This window comes from Mustelus asterias, unplaced genomic scaffold, assembly GCF_964213995.1.
Source record: "Mustelus asterias unplaced genomic scaffold, sMusAst1.hap1.1 HAP1_SCAFFOLD_570, whole genome shotgun sequence".
Lineage (NCBI taxonomy): Eukaryota > Metazoa > Chordata > Chondrichthyes > Carcharhiniformes > Triakidae > Mustelus > Mustelus asterias.
The window spans coordinates 189,496-208,944 of record NW_027590520.1 but is presented as its reverse complement, the minus strand read 5'-3'; the positions used below and the strand labels follow the sequence as shown (position 1 = coordinate 208,944).

The 19,449-nt window shown below is 45.4% G+C and overlaps 1 protein-coding gene across 2 annotated transcripts in view; it reads right to left on the bottom strand.

Annotated features, from left to right (window-relative positions):
• Positions 1 to 19,449, bottom strand: part of LOC144487066 (NACHT, LRR and PYD domains-containing protein 3-like) — a 73,285-nt gene that overhangs the window by 27,743 nt on the left and 26,093 nt on the right. For both annotated transcript variants that reach the window (XM_078205118.1, XM_078205119.1), the window contains exons 6-8: positions 15,861 to 17,646; positions 11,156 to 11,242; positions 4,557 to 4,727 (exon numbers count right to left, since the gene is read on the bottom strand). In XM_078205118.1, coding sequence (XP_078061244.1) covers positions 4,557 to 4,727; positions 11,156 to 11,242; positions 15,861 to 17,646 — 2,044 coding nt within the window. The remainder of the gene's footprint in view (positions 1 to 4,556; positions 4,728 to 11,155; positions 11,243 to 15,860; positions 17,647 to 19,449) is intronic.

The window sequence follows — 19,449 nt, the reverse complement described above, 5'->3', positions numbered from 1 at the left end:
CAACTCCAGCATCTGTGCAGAGGACCCGCAGTTGGCCGGATCCTTCCAGGATCCAGGAAATCCGAGGACAAAGGCCACGGTCATCGAAATTCTCACAGGAGAGGTGAAGATGCTGCCTGCAGCTCGGCGGAAAGTGCCGGGATGGGGGTGGTTGTCATGGTGGGGTTGCTTCCTTGGGCTTCACAGGGTTATACTTTGTTGTTACTGGTCACTTTGTTACGTATGTATTTTCAGTAAATTCAGAGATGGAGCACTACCAGAAAAATCCTTCACCATATTACTGGGTCAATACAATTCCAATGCCTTTGTTGCATGTAGTGACGGCTCCAGGGAAATTATAAAACATTCACAGAAACAGCAACAGGGCTGGAGATGGTGGAAGATTTATTACACTGAATGGCTGTGTGAGAGACTCATGCAAAACATGTCTGTATCACTGAATCTCGATCCTCCCTGACACATATCCCATGGTCCCTGGCGTGTGGTCCATAGGGTTCCTCATCATGAAGCATCTGGTCAACATTGTATTGCATCACACTTTCTTCAAAGCTTCTCCACACTAGATTCTAGATCCAGGTTGTATGGAACACAGCACAACACCTGGACATTTGAGACCCTTGCTGGGTACATTGAAGGGCTCCATCAGATCCATCTTTAGAAATCTTATGGCCTGCTCAATGGTCACTCAAGTTGCCCTGCAGCAGCTGTGTGTCTCTCATCTGTAACTATGTTTGGGCACAATTACCCATCCCTTCAGTGGGTAGCACTGGTCTTTCTTAAATCTTTCATGGGATGATGGTGTCATAGGCAATGCCAACACTTGTTCCCATCCACAATTGTCCTTGAGAAGGGGATGGTGAACTATCTTGTTAAATTCTGAACACCCTCTGGTACAATGCCGCTAGGAAGGGACATTCAGGATTATGATCCCACATCAGTGATGGAAAAGCAATATATTCCAAGTCAGGTTGGTGTCTGGCTTGGGAGGGAATCTGAAGGTGGTTGGTGTTCCATTCTTCTGATATTCTTGCCCATCGAGGTGATAGAAAAGTCTTCCTATTTTCTATCACCTCACCAGCATAGGCTTGTGTCTTTGATGGGAGAGTAACAATGGAACTTTATCTGCCTGTAGAAGACAGCACGAAACATCAGGAAATGAACTACAAATGGTGCCATCCTTACACTGAGAAGCAGCTGCACTGGAGCTGGGAGATCAACAGGCAGGGTGGGAAATCGCTGATTGTGATACTGGTTGTGGAGCTGAGAGCGAGCGATTGAATGGATGAGCACAGGAGACCCTCTGGGACATGCAACACAGAGAGCTTGTGTGCCCATCACTGGTCACATGGAACGGGCTGAAGAACATGTTGGAATGTACATTTTGTTACAAACTGTGTCTTGAAGAAATATCCTGAATATTGAAGGATATTGAATATGATCAGCCATGAACAAAATGAATGGTGGAGCAGGCTCAAAGGGCCGAATCCTGCTTCTAGTTTCTATTTTAATCATGTTTCTCTGCAGGTTATGCTGTCGGCACCGTGCTGTCTGTAGCCAGTTTCCTTTATTGTTACTGAAGCAGTATAATTGACATCATGTTGATTTTAATCTGAACTAATGCAGTGTTCTGTTGTTTCAGTGTTTTCCCTGGGATGGCAGAGGAGAGCTCGATTGCGAGTGATTGACAGGTTATGTCATGTGACTGAAGGACAGCTATTTTTCACAGAACATTCTAGTTTTAATTCTGCTTTCAGAAGCTGCTTGAAGTTAAGACAAACAGCAGTGCTGTTTCCCTCTCTGAAGTTGGAGTTTTTGCTGTTTACGTGTTGCTGTGTTGGAAGCTGTCAGAGACTGGGGTTACCTCTCTGCGGTTGGGCTGTTCGGAGGCGACATCCTTCTCTGAAAACAATTGTCTGTTGGCTCTCCGGAAGTGGTAAAAAGATGGAAATCGGCAACACGTGAGCTTACTTGTTTTTTGTGCTAACTAATGTTGGAGAAGGGTGTATGTCTGTGGGTATTGCTTTATATTGGAACAACAGAGATAGCTAGCTGTTAAGAGTTATACTGTGTCATGTCTAAGTCTTGCAATTGGTAAAGGTTATGCTAATTCTTGTTGTTATATTCTAACTGCATTCTTAAATAAACTGTGTTTGATAAAAACATCCAAGTGCGTCACTTGATTCATACCTGGAGTGAAACACCTCATGCTCATCAATGCCAAAATCAAATGTAAAATCAAGGGTCCAGGCTAACTTCACAAAACACCTTGGAGTTTCTGGTCTGCATCTTAACAATTGCCTCCATTCACTCTTTACTCTTCCTCACAAATCAAGGGCTGTGTGACTGGGTGACGTGTGTCCCCCTGTAAGCATGTGAACGGGTCCTCAGAGTCACCGTCACATTATTCCCCTCCACCCAGGGCACAAAAATCAACGTGATCGACATTCCATTGCATTGGGATCACAGAGAGAGAAATCACAGGAATCAGTGAAAATTCAGGTTCTGGTTCATAACTTCCAACCCCTGGGCCTTTACAGAGTTTTTCAGCACAGAAAGAGGCCCTTCGGCCCATCGTGTCTGTGTCAGCCATCAAGCAGCAATCTATTCTAATCCATTTCCAGCACTTGCTCCATGGCCTTGTCTGCTGCGGCATTTCAAGCGCTTGTCTGAATGCTTCTTAAATGTTGCGAGTGTTCCTGACTCCACCACCCTTTCAGACAGTGAGATCCAGATTCCCACCACCCTCTGGGTGAAAAAACTTTTCCACAGAACCATAGAATCCCCACTGTGCAGAAGGTGCCCAATCGCGCCATCGACTCTGCACTGACTGTCCGAAAAAGCCAGGCCCACACAACTGCTCATCACTGGACATTTATCATGGCAAATCCACTGAAACTACATATCTTTGGACATGAAATGATAATTTCGCATGGTCGATCCACCTAACCTACACATCTTTGGACTGTGGGAGGAAACTAGAGTACCTGACGGAAACACGCACACATGGGGGGAACATGCAAGCTCCACACAGGCAGTCACCCGAGTCAAGAATTAAACAAAGGTCCCTGACGTTGTGAGGCAGCAATGCTAACCACTGTGCCATCTTCAATTCTCCTCTGAAACTCCTGTCCAATGTCTTAAATCTATGCCTCTGGTTATTGTCTCCTAAAACAAAGGGGAAAGGTTTATTTCTATAATTTGATACAACTCCACATGGTCGTCCCCCAGCCTTCCCTATCTGAAAAAAATAACAGGAGCATTGACATACAGATGGATCTGTGCGTACTTGTCCACTGATCCCTGAAAGTGGTAACACAGGTGGATAACATGGTCAACAAGGCATGCAGCATGCTTGCTTCATTGGCCAGGGCATCAAGTATAAAAGTTGGCAAGTTATGTTACAGCTGTATTAAACTTTAGGTAGGCCCAACATGGAATATTGCGTGCAGTGCTGATCGCCAGACAAGCAGAAGCATGTGGCTGCTTTGGAGAAGGTGTAAAGAAGGTTTACAAGGATGTTGCCTGGTCTGGTTAAGGTATGAAGAGAAGTTGAATAAACTCGGATTGTTTTCACTGGAAAGACGGAGGCTGAGGGGCAACCTGATAGAGGCAGATATATGGTTGATAGTTGGAGTCTTTTCCCCAGGGTGGAAAAATCAACTACAAGACGGGACAGTTTGAAGGCAAGAGGGGGAAAGTTTAGAGGAGACGTGTGGGGAAAGTTTTCACAGAGAGAGTGGTGGGTGCCTCGAATGCACAGCCAGTGAAGTTGACGGAAGCAGGCACGTGCCCAATGTTCAAGGTTTATCTTGATAGAAACATGAACTGGAGATGAACAGAGGAATAGAAACTGCGTATGAGCAATAAGTACTGGGTCTGAATAAGAATTAGGAGTCGCCGCAGGCTTGGTGGGCCGAAGGGCCTGTTACTGTGCTGCATGGCTCTTTGTTCTTCTTTGTACATGAATGTTAAAATCACCCGTGATTATTGCAGAATGTTTTTTACAAGACCCCATTAATATTCCTGTGTACTGTGTCGAAGATTCTGAATATTGTTAGGGGCCTAGAAATGATTCCCACAAGTGATCTTTTAACTTTGTTACTTCTCATCTCTACCCAAGCTGATTCTGCTTCTTGATCATTTGAATCAAGTTCACCTCTCGCTACTGTACTGACATCTGGTACGAACAGTGAGACTCCACCACCATGTTCTGTCCTCCATTTACTGTCATCTATTCACTCTCCCCCTTTTCACAAATCAATGGATGCTGTGTCTGGGGAGAGCTGTGCACATCTGAGGAGGAGGAGAGAACCTCAGAGGGTGAACCGTAACATTATTCCCCCACTCCCTCGACATAAGGATTTGTGGGACTGACATCCCATTGCTCAGGGATCAGAGAGAGAAGCAACAGGAGTCAGAGGAAAAGCGGTTTTCCTCATTCATAACTGACGCCAGTAGTAATGGGCAGTGTTTTTTATACAAATACCAGTGGTGAAATTATATTGTTGAATATTCAATTATGATAAACACAATTTCACACACAGTCTGCTACTTACTGCAGTTTCTGTATTTTACAGTCCGGATTCCTCAGAGCCACAGACAGCAGTTTCACTCCAGAATCTCCCAGTTTATTGTAACCCAGATTCAGATCTATCAGTGAGCGGTTTGTACTGAGAGCAGAGGCCAGGTCCTTGGCACAAGAATCTGTGAGATCATTCTCATGGAGACTGGAGATCAGAGAGAGAAAAATAACAGGAATCAGGGTAAATCCACAGTGTTTGTAAGAATAAGATCATTAACAATAATAATGTATAGCGCGGGACATTCAAGAAACACAAATTCAGTTGATACAGAAGGCAAAATTCTATTGATGCTCTAAATCTGAAATATGAATAAAATGTGGAAAATCTCACAGAACAAGCAGCATCTGTGAAGATAGAAACAGATTTAGTTTCAGTTCAATTCGCGAAACTTAGAAATTGGAAGTAGCAGTGAATTAAATTATTTTAAGTGACAGGGTGCTGGGGATGGGCGGGTGACAAGGAAAGAACAAAATGGAAGTGCCGGAGTGATTAAATGACAAAAAGGATGATGGTGAAAGGGAAGAGCACAGGATTCCCATGTCCTTATCCTGAGTCACAGGGAGGGACATGGGATGGTCAGTGGCTCAGGAATGGAGTGTGTGGTGGGGTTGATGATGATGAGAGAGAAACCCTTTTTCACACTGCCAGTGGTTCGGGTCTGGAATTCACAGCCGGGAAGTCTAGTGGAGGTCGGCTGCATCGAAGCAGTCAAAAAGGAATTAGACGATTATTTGAATATAAACAATGAGCTGGGATACGAGGAAAAGGCTGGAGAATGACACAAATTCCGAATGCTAATTTGGTGAGCTGGTGCAGACACGATGGGCCAAATGGCCTCATTGTGCACCGTAAGAATTCTGTGGAGTTAATGGTTGTAAATGTACGGATATCTCAGCTGGAAGTTGGTGATGTTGCAGTGTGGACAGTGTTAGTCGCCATAGCTCTCAATTGAAATATTAATATTTCTCTCCAATAGAGAGAGACAATTAGTTACATGTAGCTTCAGGGACACAACTTAGTAAACGTAAGGCAATGGGAGGAGGTGGGACTCCATGAATCCCACAGCCGGTACGAAGACCAAACACTCAACATTAGCGTCATTCTACATCACACTCGAGACATGAACCAACTGAACTAACCAACTCCACACTATTGCCAGAACGGGCACATAAATATCTGACAGGTTCGGGGAATCCGTCCACTCAGGCAGCACAGGCAGAATCACTGAATTGTTACAGAGCAGAAGGAGGCCATTCGGCCAACAGTGTCTGCACTGACTCTCCGATTGAGAAAAGCACGAAGTGTCATTCCCCCACCTTCCCCCCAAAACCCTGTGCATTCCAGAGCTTAACCACTGACTGCAGGGGAAGGCCCCATTCAGGCAATGCTGGCACCAGATTTAAAGGCAGCCAGCAGCACTTTTAAAGGCTCTGAAAGGAGCAGTGAGGGAGTCCTGGTTAATGAACAAAGGCCTGAAATGGCAGAAGGCAGATTAAACTCAATTCGCTGACACTTCCCTGGAAATCTCAAGGATATATCTGTTTGGAGGGAGGTTTTGCTCCCTCAGGGCTGGAGGACGAGACCTGTCACATCAACCGAAACAAGGCTGGATAGAAACTGCCGAGGGCCAGGGCAGGCAGCACGTGGCTGCAGTGAGGCAAAAGGATCAATAACCTGATATGTTCTGACAAGGTGAGTGTTAAACTTACAGGCTGATATGTGAATAAGGATGAAAGAGAAATTGTGGAAAGAACATCTCCACCCAGACACTGGCAATGTCCAACCAGCAGCATCAGTCTTCAGGAACATGTCAGCCTCTCTGTGAAGGGGTCCGGTCAGTCAGCGATGACTGCTGCACTGCCGACACCGAGTGACCATCCTGGTGGTCCCATGATGGGCAGTCTGGCAGCACCATAGGCTTGTGTGTGTCTTTGTTGGGTGAGTAACAATGGAAATTTATGTGCTTGTAGAAGAGGGCACACAGCGTCAGAGAAGGAGCCAAGAGTGACAGTGTCTGGATTGTGTCATCCTTATGCCAATGGAAGATGCAGTGCTGGAGCTGGGAGACCTGGAGGCTGGGTGGGCAATCGCTGATGGGGAGATGGGTTGTGGATCCAGAGAGACTGAGTGAGTGAATGGATGGGCACAGGAGAGGCTCTGCTGCTGAGTCCAAAACCTGGTGCTTGTGTGTCTTCCATTGATCACATGGAGCTCTGGGTTAGGGACAGTCTGCAGGACATGTTGGAATGTGCATTACCCTCTAACATTCTTCACTCTCACACAAATCCACAGCTGCTGCGAGAGGGAGACAAGCGTCCACCTCAGAAGAAGAGGAGGGGTTCACAGAGGGTGCTCTGTCACATTATTCCCCATAACCTCCACCAGAGCAGATACGGTCTCACACAATTAGCAAAGGGGTTACAATCTGGCAGCACAGGACAGCACACACAAACCCGAGCAGCTGATGGAGGCAGGAATAGCTGAGTTCGCTCTCACTCTCGAGAGGACAGGTCATTGTCAGCTTCAGGAAGATGAAATGTGACTGGAGTCTTTAACAAGGTGGCAGATACTGGAGCTGCAGTGTAAGGTATTTTAACATCCAGTGGAGTTTCCAAAGGCTGCGTGTATCCATACACAAAGGATGGAGGAGTCAATCCAGGCCAGCAGTGTTACCATGTCTCAGGTATGAGGACAAATAGCATCCTCCACAGAGAGATTGGTGACCTTCATGGAGAGTCACATCCAGCCGATCACCCACAGGAAATACACATGAACCTGCATGTTTTCACCACCTCCATGAGCACTATGGAACACGGGCTGCGGGAGGGGTGGGAAAATGTGCCTGGAGTAACTGTCAGGCCCTCCCCAGCTAAGCAGGGAGGGTCCAGTTTGCCCTGGATGGATAGAGGAGCGGCTGCCTGCAGCATTTGGTAGCTCCTCTCAGGATGCCCCTGGTGTGGGCAGTGGGTCCTCTTCTGCTCCGACTGTGACACAAGCATCTTACGAAGCTATGATGACAGAGACAACTCCAGCATCTGTGCAGAGGACCCGCAGTCGGCCGGATTCTTCTAGGACTCAGGAAATCCGAGGACAAAGGCCACGGTCATTGAAATTCTGAGAGGAGAGGTGAAGATGCTGCCTGCAGCTCGGCGGAAAGTGCAGGGATGGGGGTGGTTGTCATGGTGGGGTTGCTTCCTTGGGTTTCACAGGGTTATACTTTGTTATTACTGGTCACTTTGTTATGTATGTATTTTCAGTAAATTCAGAGATGGAGCACCACTAAAAAAATCCCTCACCATATTACTGGGTCTTTAACAGTTCACTGGGAATGTGAGATGGGAAATGCAGCACTGAATGAGGTCAATACAATTCCAATGCCTTTGTTTCATGTAGTGACGGCTCCAGGGAAATTATAAAACATTCACAGAAACAGCAACAGCGCTGGAGATGGTGGAAGATTTATTACACTGAATGGCTGTGTGAGTTCAGGTTCATGGAAAACATGTCTGCATTACTGAATCTCCATCCTCCCTGACACATATCCCATGTCCCTGGCCTGTGGTCCATGGGGTTCCTCATCATGAAGCATCTGGTCAACATTGTATTGCATCACACTTTCTTCAAAGCTTCTCCACTCTAGATCCAGGTTGTATGGAACACAGCACAACACCAGGACATTTGAGACCCTCGCTGAGTATATTGAATAGTTCCACCAGATCTATCTTTAGAATTCCTCTGGCCTGTGCAATGGTCCCACTATTCTCTCTTCTGTGACTGAGTTTGGGTTACACACAGGCACAATTACCGATCCCTACAGTGGGTAGCGCTTGTTTTTATTAATTCTTTCAAGGGATGATGGTATCACTGGCAATGCCAACACTTGCAGCCCATCCCCAATTGCCTTTGAGAAGGAGGTGGTGAGCCATCTTCTTAAATTCTGCAGAGCATCTGGTACAAAACCGCTAGGAAGAGACATCCGGGATTATGATCCCGCATCAGTGATGGAAAAGCAATATATTCCAAGTCAGAATGGTGTGGGGTTTGGAAAGAAATCTGAAGCTGGTTGGTGTTCCATCCTTTTCATATCCTTGGCCATCTCGGTGATGGATAGTGCCTGTTTGGATGATGCTGGCTCAGGAACCTTGGTGGGCTGCTACATTCCACCTTGTATGTGGTAAAATACTGCCACTGTGCGTCAGTGGTAGAGACAGTCAATGTTTAATTTGGTGAATGGCCAGCTGATCCAGTGGGCTCCTTTTCCATGGATGAGCTTCTTCAGTGTTTTTGAAGCTGCAGTCAATCCAGCAAGATGAGCGGATTCCATCACACTGCTGACTTGTGCCTTGGAGATGGTGGGCAAAAATCTGGGAGACAGGGGGCGAGTTTCTCATTTCCGAATTCCCAGGCTGTGATCTACCCTTGGAGCTGTAGTGTTTACAGTTCAGTGACTGTTCAATGGTCCCAGTGCGCCCCCACCACTCAGGATGTTGATGGTCGAGGATTCAGCGATGGTGCTGCCATTCAATGTAAAGGGAATATGGTTAGATTCCCGTCTGTTGGAGATGATCCTTGCCTGGCATTTGTGTCGTGAAACATTACTTGCCATTTTTCAGGTTAAGCCTGAACGTTCTTCAGACCTTAAGACGCTAGCTCTGTTGAAAAGTCATCCAGACTCGAAGGCTTAGCTGTTCTCTCTCCACAGAAGCGGTCAGACATGCTGAGCCTTTCCAGCATTTTCTGTTTTGTTCAGCTCTTGCTGTTTATGGACATGGACTGCTTCAGTCTCTGAGGAATTGTGAACAGTACTGAGCACTGTGCAATCATTAGTGAGCATCCTCATTTCTGACATTATAATGGAAGGCAGGACATTGATAAAGCAATTGAAGGTGGTTGGGCTTTGGACATCACCCTCAGGAACTCCTGCAGTGATGTTCATGAGGCACTGGAAGGATGACACTTTTCTGACGTTCAAGAGCAGACTGATGGAGCAACAATTCATCAGATTGGATTTGCCCTGCTTTTTTCCACATTGTCCGGTAGATCCAGTGTTGTAGCTGTACTGGAACAGCTTGGCCAGGGGAATGGCTAGTTATGGAGCACAATTCTTCAGTACCATTGCTGGGGTACAGCCAGGCTGACAGATTTTGCAGTATGCAGCGCCTTCAGTCATTTCTTTACCTCACATGCAGTGAATCAAATTGTCATCTGTAATGTTGGGGACCTCAGGAGGAGGCTGAGATTAATCATTCTACTCAGCACTTCTGGCTGAAGATGACACTGATGCTCTGGCCTCCCTCATCAGTAATGATGGAATTCTTGTGGCATGTTTATTGAATCATAGAATTCCCACAGTGTAGGAGGAGTACCTTTGGCCCATCGAGGCTTCACCAATTCTTTGAAAGAATATCATATCCAGGCCTATCTCTGGAACTCCACATATATGGCCCACTCATCCCCGTAGCCTACACACCCTGAGACACCTCGGGACAACTTAGTATAGCCAAGCAACCGAACCTGCACATCTTTGGACTGTGGGAGAAAATTGGAGTACCCAGAGGAAACCCACACAGACACTGGGAGAACGTGCAAACTCTACACATAAAGTCACCCAAGGCCGGAATTGAACCCTGGTCCCTGGCGCTGTGAGGCAGCAGTGCTGACCACTGTGCCACTGTGTCGCCTAATGTAACCGGCATGTCCAACATTTGTGGCATGTCCAGCACTTTTTATGACCGTATATGGCAAGAGAGCAGATCTCGGATTGATCCATTGGTTTTGGTGTGATTCAGCTCGGTCTATCATATGGTCCGCTCTGTTGTCTGGTGGCCGTGTGCTGGAGCTTTACCAGGTTCACATCTCATTTTTAGGTAAACCCAAGTCTCATTTGGTAGTATATGCAAAGAAAATGAGTCGTTATAACACAGTACTGGTTACTGGGGAAAGCCACTGTCAGCTTCCTATAAATGAAAGGTACAGTCCTATGCATTCTATTTTAAGATGCTCCTTAAGCGCCGTTGAACATAAATTTGAGAGTGGATCCCTCGGGATAAAACTCATCAGAATTCCATGTAATTTGTAATCTGCCTTACCAATATACAGCAGTTTTCTACGTTTGATCAAACTGAGAAGCCGACAGACATAAACATCTATAATCTGAATGATAAATTAAACTAAACTGAACACATGACCAGCCATATCTGATAATTCTATAAACATTTAATTGATTTGTCCATCTTTTTTATTCTCATGAATGGTTTTGAAAATAATTCTAAATGATTAGTTAATTCTTTCACTCCTGAATCTCGCAGGTTATTGTAACTCAGGTTCAGACACATCACTGACTGGTTTGTACTGAGAGCAGAGGTGAGAATATCGGAGGCTGTTACTCTCCAAACTGGAGATCAGAGAGAGAAAGATTACAGGAATCAGAGTAAATCTGTGGTGTTTAACACGAATACTGACAGGAATGACGTGGAATGGTTATTAATGTCACTATTACTGACACCGATAATAATTTACAGTGTCAGACATCCACTGATTATTAACACAATCTCACACAGTCTGATACTTACTGCAGTTTCTGTATTTTACATTCTGGATTCCTCAGAGGCGCAGACAGTAGTTTAACTCCTGAATCTCCCACTTTATTGCCATCCAGACTAAATAGAGGAAGTGAAAAACACATTAAATTCAGATTAATGTTCAGCAGAAAAATAGCTGGATCTATTTTTGTGTCAGAAACTTAGCATGAGTGGTGAACTGATTCAAGTTATGATATTATATCTCATCCAAGTTGATCTTTCTCTACACCCCAGCTGTGACTGTAACACTGCATTCTGGACTCTTTCTTTTCCTTCCCTATGTACGTTATGCTTTGGCACTAATAAATGTGACAATATTAAATCAAACATCAAACCCTTTCTGTTGAATGGAAAAGGCAATAGTCAGCATTGAAACAATTCAACAATTCACTCTCACTGGTTTGCCTACTGGGGGAAACCAGTTTTACACCTCTCAAAATGTATATTTTGTTTAATTGTCCATGGGATATGGGTGTTGCTGGCTAGACCAGCATTTATTTCCCACTGCTAATGGCCCCTAGAGGAGGTGATGCCCACATCCTGTGAACAAGCAAGTCATTTTTAAACATGTCCCACATTCTGGTCTCATTTCCTGATCATCAGAATTACCCTCCTGAATCTCACTGACCCTGCTAAGTTTCCAAAAATTCAAATCATTTCTGCTGTTACATAAATCCAGAATTTTATGAGAATTGTACATTTTACTGAGGGTTAAATGATAAAGCTGTGAGAGTGGATCGCTCGGGATTCCCTGTGCTTCTTAACTACTGACATTGTAACATCTGTATAATATCTCAGGGTGAGTTAAAGTGTGAAACTGTGCTAACTGTTGCTTTAAGATCCATCCCCGAGATTTGATACAACAAGGAAAGATTATTCTCCCATTAGAAAGTTGAAATATTTCTGTTTGATTAGTTTATAGGGGAGGGGTGTCTCCCACTACATTCCACAGTAAACAGGCTCTACATTTTCTGCAGGTCTGGCTCGTGTTCTATCTCCGGGAATTACCATGAGTTCCTACTTCCCAGTAGATCCTCACATAGGAAAAGGATTATCCGAAAATCCTGTTTCATATCACTGACAGTTTGACTGGAGATTTTCCAGCAGCAGGTTTCCTCATTCAGGAAATTCTGGTTTCCTCGGCTCAGATGCAAGCTCTGCAGTCCTGCCACATTTAGTTGTGAATGATGGTGGACGATGAAACAACAGAAGGAGGCGGCTCCACAAATATCCCATCCTCATGATGGAGGAGACTAGCACATCAGTGCAAAAGATATGGCTCAATTATTAGTAACTAACTTCAGTGGCTGAACCATCCAGAGGGCCACAACATCACAGATATCAGCTCATTCCATTCACTCCACATGATGTCAAGAAATAGTTAAAGATAATGGATACTGCAAAGACCACAGATCTTGACAATATTCCAGTAACTGTACTGAAGATTACTGCTCCAGAAGTTGCTCTGTTCCTCGCCAAGCTGTTCCAGTGAAGCTACAACACTGATGTTTACCCAAAATAGTGGGAAATTGTCCAGATCTGACCGTACACAAAAAGGAAAGAACAAATCCAATCTGTCCATTTACCACCCCATCAGTCTCCTCTCGATCATCAGCACAGTAATGGAAGGCTAACGAGACTAACAAGTGACACTTAATTAGCAATGACCTGCTATCTGACTTGAAGCTTGTGCTTACTCAGGGTCACTCAGCCCCCTACCTCATTACAGCCTTGATGCAAACACGGACAACAGAGCTGAACTCAGGATGAGAGGGGAGAGTGTCTGCCCTTGACATCAAGGCAGCATATGGCTACATGTAGCAAAAAGGAGCCAGAGAAAAACTGAAGTCAATGGAAATGAGAGAAAAAAAAACTATCTGCTGTTTGGAGCAATACCAGCACAAAGGAAGATAGTTATGGTTGTTGGACCATCTACAAGATGCAGTGCAACAACTCACCATGGCTCGTTGCTCAGCACTGTCCAGTCTTGTGATTTCTATCCCTGAAAGGACAAGGGCAGCAGATGAATAGAAACATCATCACCCGGAAGTTCCCTTCCAAGATACACACCATCCTGACTTGGAAACATATCACCGTTCCTTCACAGTGACTGGGTCAAAATCCTGGGACTCTCTTTCTCACAGCACTGTGGGTGCACCTACACCACATGAGTCCCTAAATGCAATTCCAGAGATATAATAGTGAGCATAGTTGCTTTCCAAGCAGTTGATACGGGTTTAATTCCCAGCTATCTCAGTTTATTGGAGAGGGTGAAGAGAGGGTCATCTCATCTCCAGGAAATCACAGCAGGAATTTCTCAGGGGAATGTCCTCGGCCCAATCATCTTCAGCTGCTTCATCAATTACATTTCCTCCATCATCAGGTCAGAAGTGGAGATGTTTGCTGATGTCTGCACAACGTTCAGCACCATTCTCGGCTCTGCAAGACAGTGATGCAGGAGCTGTCCATATTTAGCCAGGCTTGAACAATATTCAAGGAAGGCTGACAAGTGCCAGGCGATGACCATCTCCACCAAGAATGAATACAATCATCTCCCTTCACATTCAATGGGATTATCATCATCTGAATCCTGACTATCAGCACATTGGATGCTACCATTGGCCAGGAACAGACTTGACATATCAATACTCTGGATTTTAGAGACGATTAAAGGCCAGGAACTCTGCACAGAGTAACTCATCTCCTGACTTCCAAATACATTTCCACCATCTACAAGACACGTCAGGAATTTGATTGAATACCATCCACTTGTCTGCATGAGTGCAGCTCAAGATTCAGAAAGCTCGCCACCATCCATGATAACTCTGCTTGTTGACTGGTTCTCCACCCATCACCTTCAACATTCATTCCATCCACCAGAGGTACAGTGCTAGCAGTGTGTACCATCTACAAGATGCAACAACTCCCAATGGCTAATTACACAGCACCGTCCAAACTTGTGATTACTATCTTTGGAAGGATAAGGACAGCAGATGAATGGAAACATCACCACCTGGAAGTTTCCTTCAAAAATGCACACCATCCTGACTTGGAAGTATCTCGCCATTCCTTCACAGTGACTGGGTCAAAGTCCTGGGACTCTCTTTCTCACAGCATGGTGGGTGCACCTACAGCACAGGAGTACCTAAATTCAATGATGGTGATATAATAGTGAGCATAGTTGCTTTCCAAGCAGTTGATACGGGTTCAATTCCCAGCTATCTCAGTTTGTTGGAGTGGATGAAGAGAAGGCCAGGAGATAGGAACCACAACCTAAAAGAGTGGGTTAATTCATTTTCGTCAAATCTGTGGCTCCAGCCTGGAGCAGTAGTGTTAAACTTAGCCGAGGGTCGGAGGGGAGTTGATCATTCAGCTACTCTGAGCCGGCCCACGTTTCGTTCAAAAAGGAAATGGTAAATCTAATAGTGACACAGAGGAAAACTAAATTCATTGGTTGGTAAAAAAAATTGCCGTTTGCGACTGGATTTATATTATGGTGAATTGGAAGATGCAACAGAAAGGGTCAGTGGTGGTTCTGCTGTTGATGTGGTGGACATGGATATTCCAGAGTCATCTGATGCAATCTGAGTCATATGAGCAAGCAATATAAAATAATCGGTAGAATTGTTAACGGATTGCAGGAGCAGAGGGACTGGATGTAGATGTACATCGATCATTGCCGTTAGCAGGGCAAGTGTAGGTAGCAGTTAATAAAGAGTACAGCATCTTGGGCTTTACTGTTATGTCATAGTTTATGCTTGTGGGCATTAGACAATAATTCATGAGTTTAAGTTTAATTTGTGTTTCTGTGCTTGTGAGCTCAGAAAGGGCCAAAACTTTAATTTCACTTCATGTTAAACAAAGCTGCCTGCAGGTTTTTGGTTTCACTTTAAACTGTCCCTGCATTTTAATTTAACGTTTACGATGTTGTAAGAGTGAGAGGTTAAAGAAATGGTTGCTTCTATTTAGAGGCCCACAATGAATGATAGAAGCACCAAGTTTCAGTTACAACCAGTTAATCCAGGAAGCAAGACGGAGTTCACAGAGGCTGCCAGTAGAGGCAGCGCAATGCAGGGATTCAGAAAGGAACCCGAACTGATGATGTCACCAGTGATCACGTGACTGATAAAGGGACATTGTCCCAATATAACACACACCTACTGTAATACATAACAGAGGTAGAGCGCAGTAAAATAATCCTGATAATAATTAACACACTGTAAGCTGTACCGAACAAGAGAAACTAATTTCTGAATAGCATCGTACAGAATCAGATGGTTTCTGTTGGGCGGGGGAAAGATCCTTTTTCAGATTTTGGAGGGAGGCTTTTGCAGCTCTAATCATTTAAAATTCATCCCAACAATGTTTTTATTCATTCAAGGAATGTGGGCATCGCTGGTTATGCCAACATTTATTGCCAATGCCTATTTGCCCACAAAAATCTGCCTTCTTGTAATGATGTAGTTTTATCAGAGAATCTAGATTTATTACAGGTTCAGAAGGAGGCCAATCGGCCCATCATATCTGCATCTGCTCTCAAATGAGCATTATTACTTTGCGCCATTGTCCCACACTTTGTGACCATTGGACATTGTTCTCATAAAACAGAGGCATGTTCATTCAAGGACGTCAAGAGAGAAACAAAGGAAATGGCTTCTCAACAATGAAAATATCCGCTCTGAGACCAAACAGTTACCTCAACTCCTGACATTTGTGTAGAACGGGTCCCAGCCGCCGGAGCTCTTCACACTGAATGTAGCATCGCCGTAGATCGAGGTGTTTAATTGTATCACAGAGTCCAATGACATGAGACAGGACCGCACAGTCAATCGGGGTCAGTCGCAATCCGCTAAATGAAAGTGTTTCCACCGATCCCACTGTGTTCCGAGCCAGTGCTTTATTCTGAGACTCAAACAGGTAGTGGAATGTGTTCAGGAGCTTCCTCTTCCCAGTTTCAGTCTGTGTGTCTCCAATCTGCCCTTCAACCTTCTCCTTCACCCAGTCAATCACTCGGCAGGTTGTTTGATGAAGAAATGGACCCAGAAACTTCTCCAGGGGTCGAGCTGACTGTGGGGAGGAGAGACCAGCAACAAAACGGAGAAATATCTCAAATCGCCCATCTTTCTCGCTGTGGGCTTTACGGGGGAGTTTCCCGATATCCCTGGGATCTGGAGTCAGGAATTGTGTGAGTGCAGCTACAAACTCCTGGATGGTGAGGTGTGGGAATGTATAAACCACACTCTGGGCAGAATCATCTCTCTCCAAAAGTTCCATCAGGAACCCAGACAGGAACTGGGAAGGTTGTAGATTGTACTCAATCAAATCTGCATCTCTAAACACAATCTTCTTCTCGGAGACTCCTGTGTAGGCCATCTCACCAAGCTTCAGTAACACATCACGACGGTTTTCAATCTCTCGGCCATGGTTTTTCAGAATGTTGTAAATATAGTAGGAATATAGTTGGGTGATGGTCTTGGGAACTTGCTGCCGTTTCCTGTCTCTTTGTATAAAGAAGGGACCCAGTGACAGAGCGAGGATCCAGCAGTAGGAAGGGTTGTAACACATGGTGTACAGGATCTCGTTCTCCTCCACGTGTTTGAAAACAGCTGTTGCCACCGCCTGATCTCCAAAAAACTTGTTGAAATATTCCTTCCGTTCATCACCAACAAATCCCAGGATTTCAGCCCAGACACTGATCTCAGCCTTTTCCAATAAATGTAATGCAGTGGGGCGGCTGGTCACTAACACTGAACATCCTGGGAGCAGCTTGTGCTGTATTAAACTGTACACAATGTCAGACACTTCACACCAGCATTCAGGATCTGTGCACATGTACTGAGGTTCTGTATTTCTCCGATTGTCGGCAAAATCAATACTGTCCTTGAATTCATCCAAACCATCGAATATAAACAGCAATCCCTCTGGGTTCTTCCAGAGCTCTCCAAGAATATTTCCAAAGTAAGGATACTGATCCAATATCAGATTCTTCAGGTTTATTCTACAGTTAATAGTGTTCAAATCCCGGAATTTAAAACTGAAAACAAATTGATAGTGTGGGTATATTTTCCCAGTGGCCCAGTCATAAACAATCTTTTGTACCATTGTTGTTTTTCCAATTCCCGGGACTCCGCTCACTGCTGCTGAATTCCCAGATTTGGATTCAGAATGGGATTGGTGGAATAATCTCCTAATTTTCTGCAGCAAACTGCCCGTCTGGGAAAAGCTGCTCTGAAACAATTGATCAGTTCGGATTTTTTCCAGTTCTTTCCGGAGATGTTTCTCTCTCCATTCTTCATGGTCTCGGCCCCTTGCCAGCAGTTCATGTTCGACAAGTGTCCGATCTCGAACAGTAGAAATAACCGTTAGCTCAGCGTATCGATCAACCAGCTGGAAAATCTTAACCTTCTCCTTTATGAGGATAGTGTTCACTCTCAGTGTTTCAGTTTGTACCCGGAGTGACTCCTTGTGTTTCTGTTGAACATCTTCAATCAGAACAGAGAGAAAATGTTTATTATTGTTATTGGCGTTAATAAGTAAATTCTCAAGACCACTTTGCTGAAAATAGATTTAATTCATTAAAAGTTAATGGAAATCTCATTTGAAATTGAACAAAAGCCGAGAAAATTTTCATATCCTCACTTGATTCTATATTTACTGAATGCAGATTTCTTTGCAGGTAATATTTTCTCTCTAATGGTGAATACTATCCAAACTGCCGTGTATTGTAGACAGTACAAACCCCCACGTAATCCTGATTGCACAACAATGGAGATTCGAGTCGTTCAACGTTTGAATCCTTCAGTGATGTTTCTGCAGCAGAGTTCTGGATATTGCTGGAGTTGGGGCACAGATTGCTCAGCAGCTGAATGCGATCATAGCAGATTTTTACTATTTTTACCTGTGGTGCTGTGCACACTCGGAGGGAGAAAACTGTATGCCACATGCGACCGTATGGAAATGCATCTCCATCTCGGCACACAGCCAGGTGGGCACAGCGCCTCAGGACACAGCCAGGTGGGCACAGCGCCTCAGGACACAGCCAGGTGGGCACAGCGCCTCAGGACACAGCCAGGTGGGCACAGCGCCTCAGGACACAGCCAGGTGGGCACAGCGCCTCAGGACACAGCCAGGTGGGCACAGCGCCTCAGGACACAGCCAGGTGGGCACAGCGCCTCAGGACACAGCCAGGTGGGCACAGCGCCTCAGGACACAGCCAGGTGGGCACAGCGCCTCAGGACACAGCCAGGTGGGCACAGCGCCTCAGGACACAGCCAGGTGGGCACAGCGCCTCAGGACACAGCCAGGTGGGCACAGCGCCTCAGGACACAGCCAGGTGGGCACAGCGCCTCAGGACACAGCCAGGTGGGCACAGCGTGTGCAGATCCTGCCAAGTGTCTACAACGTATCGGGATTCTGCCAGGTGTCTACAGCATTTCAGTGTATCAGGCTCTGCCCAGGTATGTGCAGGATTTCTCAGTGAACCAGGATCCTAGAAACCCTACAGTGCAGAAGGAGGCCATTCGGCCCATCGAGTCTGCACCGACCACAATCCCACCCAGGCCCCACCCCCACACATTTTACCCACTAATCCCTCTAACCTACACATCTCAGGACACTAAGGGACAATTTTTAACCTGGCCAATCAACCTAACCCGCACATCTTTGGACTGTGGGAGGAAACCGGAGCACCCGGAGGAAACCCACGCAGACGCGAGGAGAATGTGCAAACTCCACACAGACAGTGACCCGAGCCGGGAATCGAACCCGGGACCCTGGAGCTGTGAAGCAGCAGTGCTAACCACTGTGCTACCGTGCCGCCCCACTGTGCTACCGTGCCGCCCCAGGTGTGTACAGAGTTTCTCAGTGAATCAGGATCCTTCCAGGTGTGTACAGAGTTTCTCAGTGAATCAGGATCCTTCCAGGTGTGTACAGAGTTTCTCAGTGAATCAGGATCCTTCCAGGTGAGTACAGGGTTTCTCAGTGAATCAGGATCCTGCCAAGTGAGTACAGGGTTTCTCAGTGAATCAGGATCCTGCCAGGTGAGTACAGTGTTTAAAACTGTATCAGGGCCCTGCCAAGCATGTATGCGGTTTTGTGAATTTAAGGAAGTGAAGCAATATCCCTATAATTACAAGAAATGTCAGAAGTCACATGGATTGAATCTTACATCGATGCTGAATTCACAAGAATTGATGATTTCCAAACAAGTTTTAGTCCTGCTTCTCGACCCTATGAATTTCTGTATCTCTAATTCTGATAACCTCGAGGCAAAGATGTATTTTCAA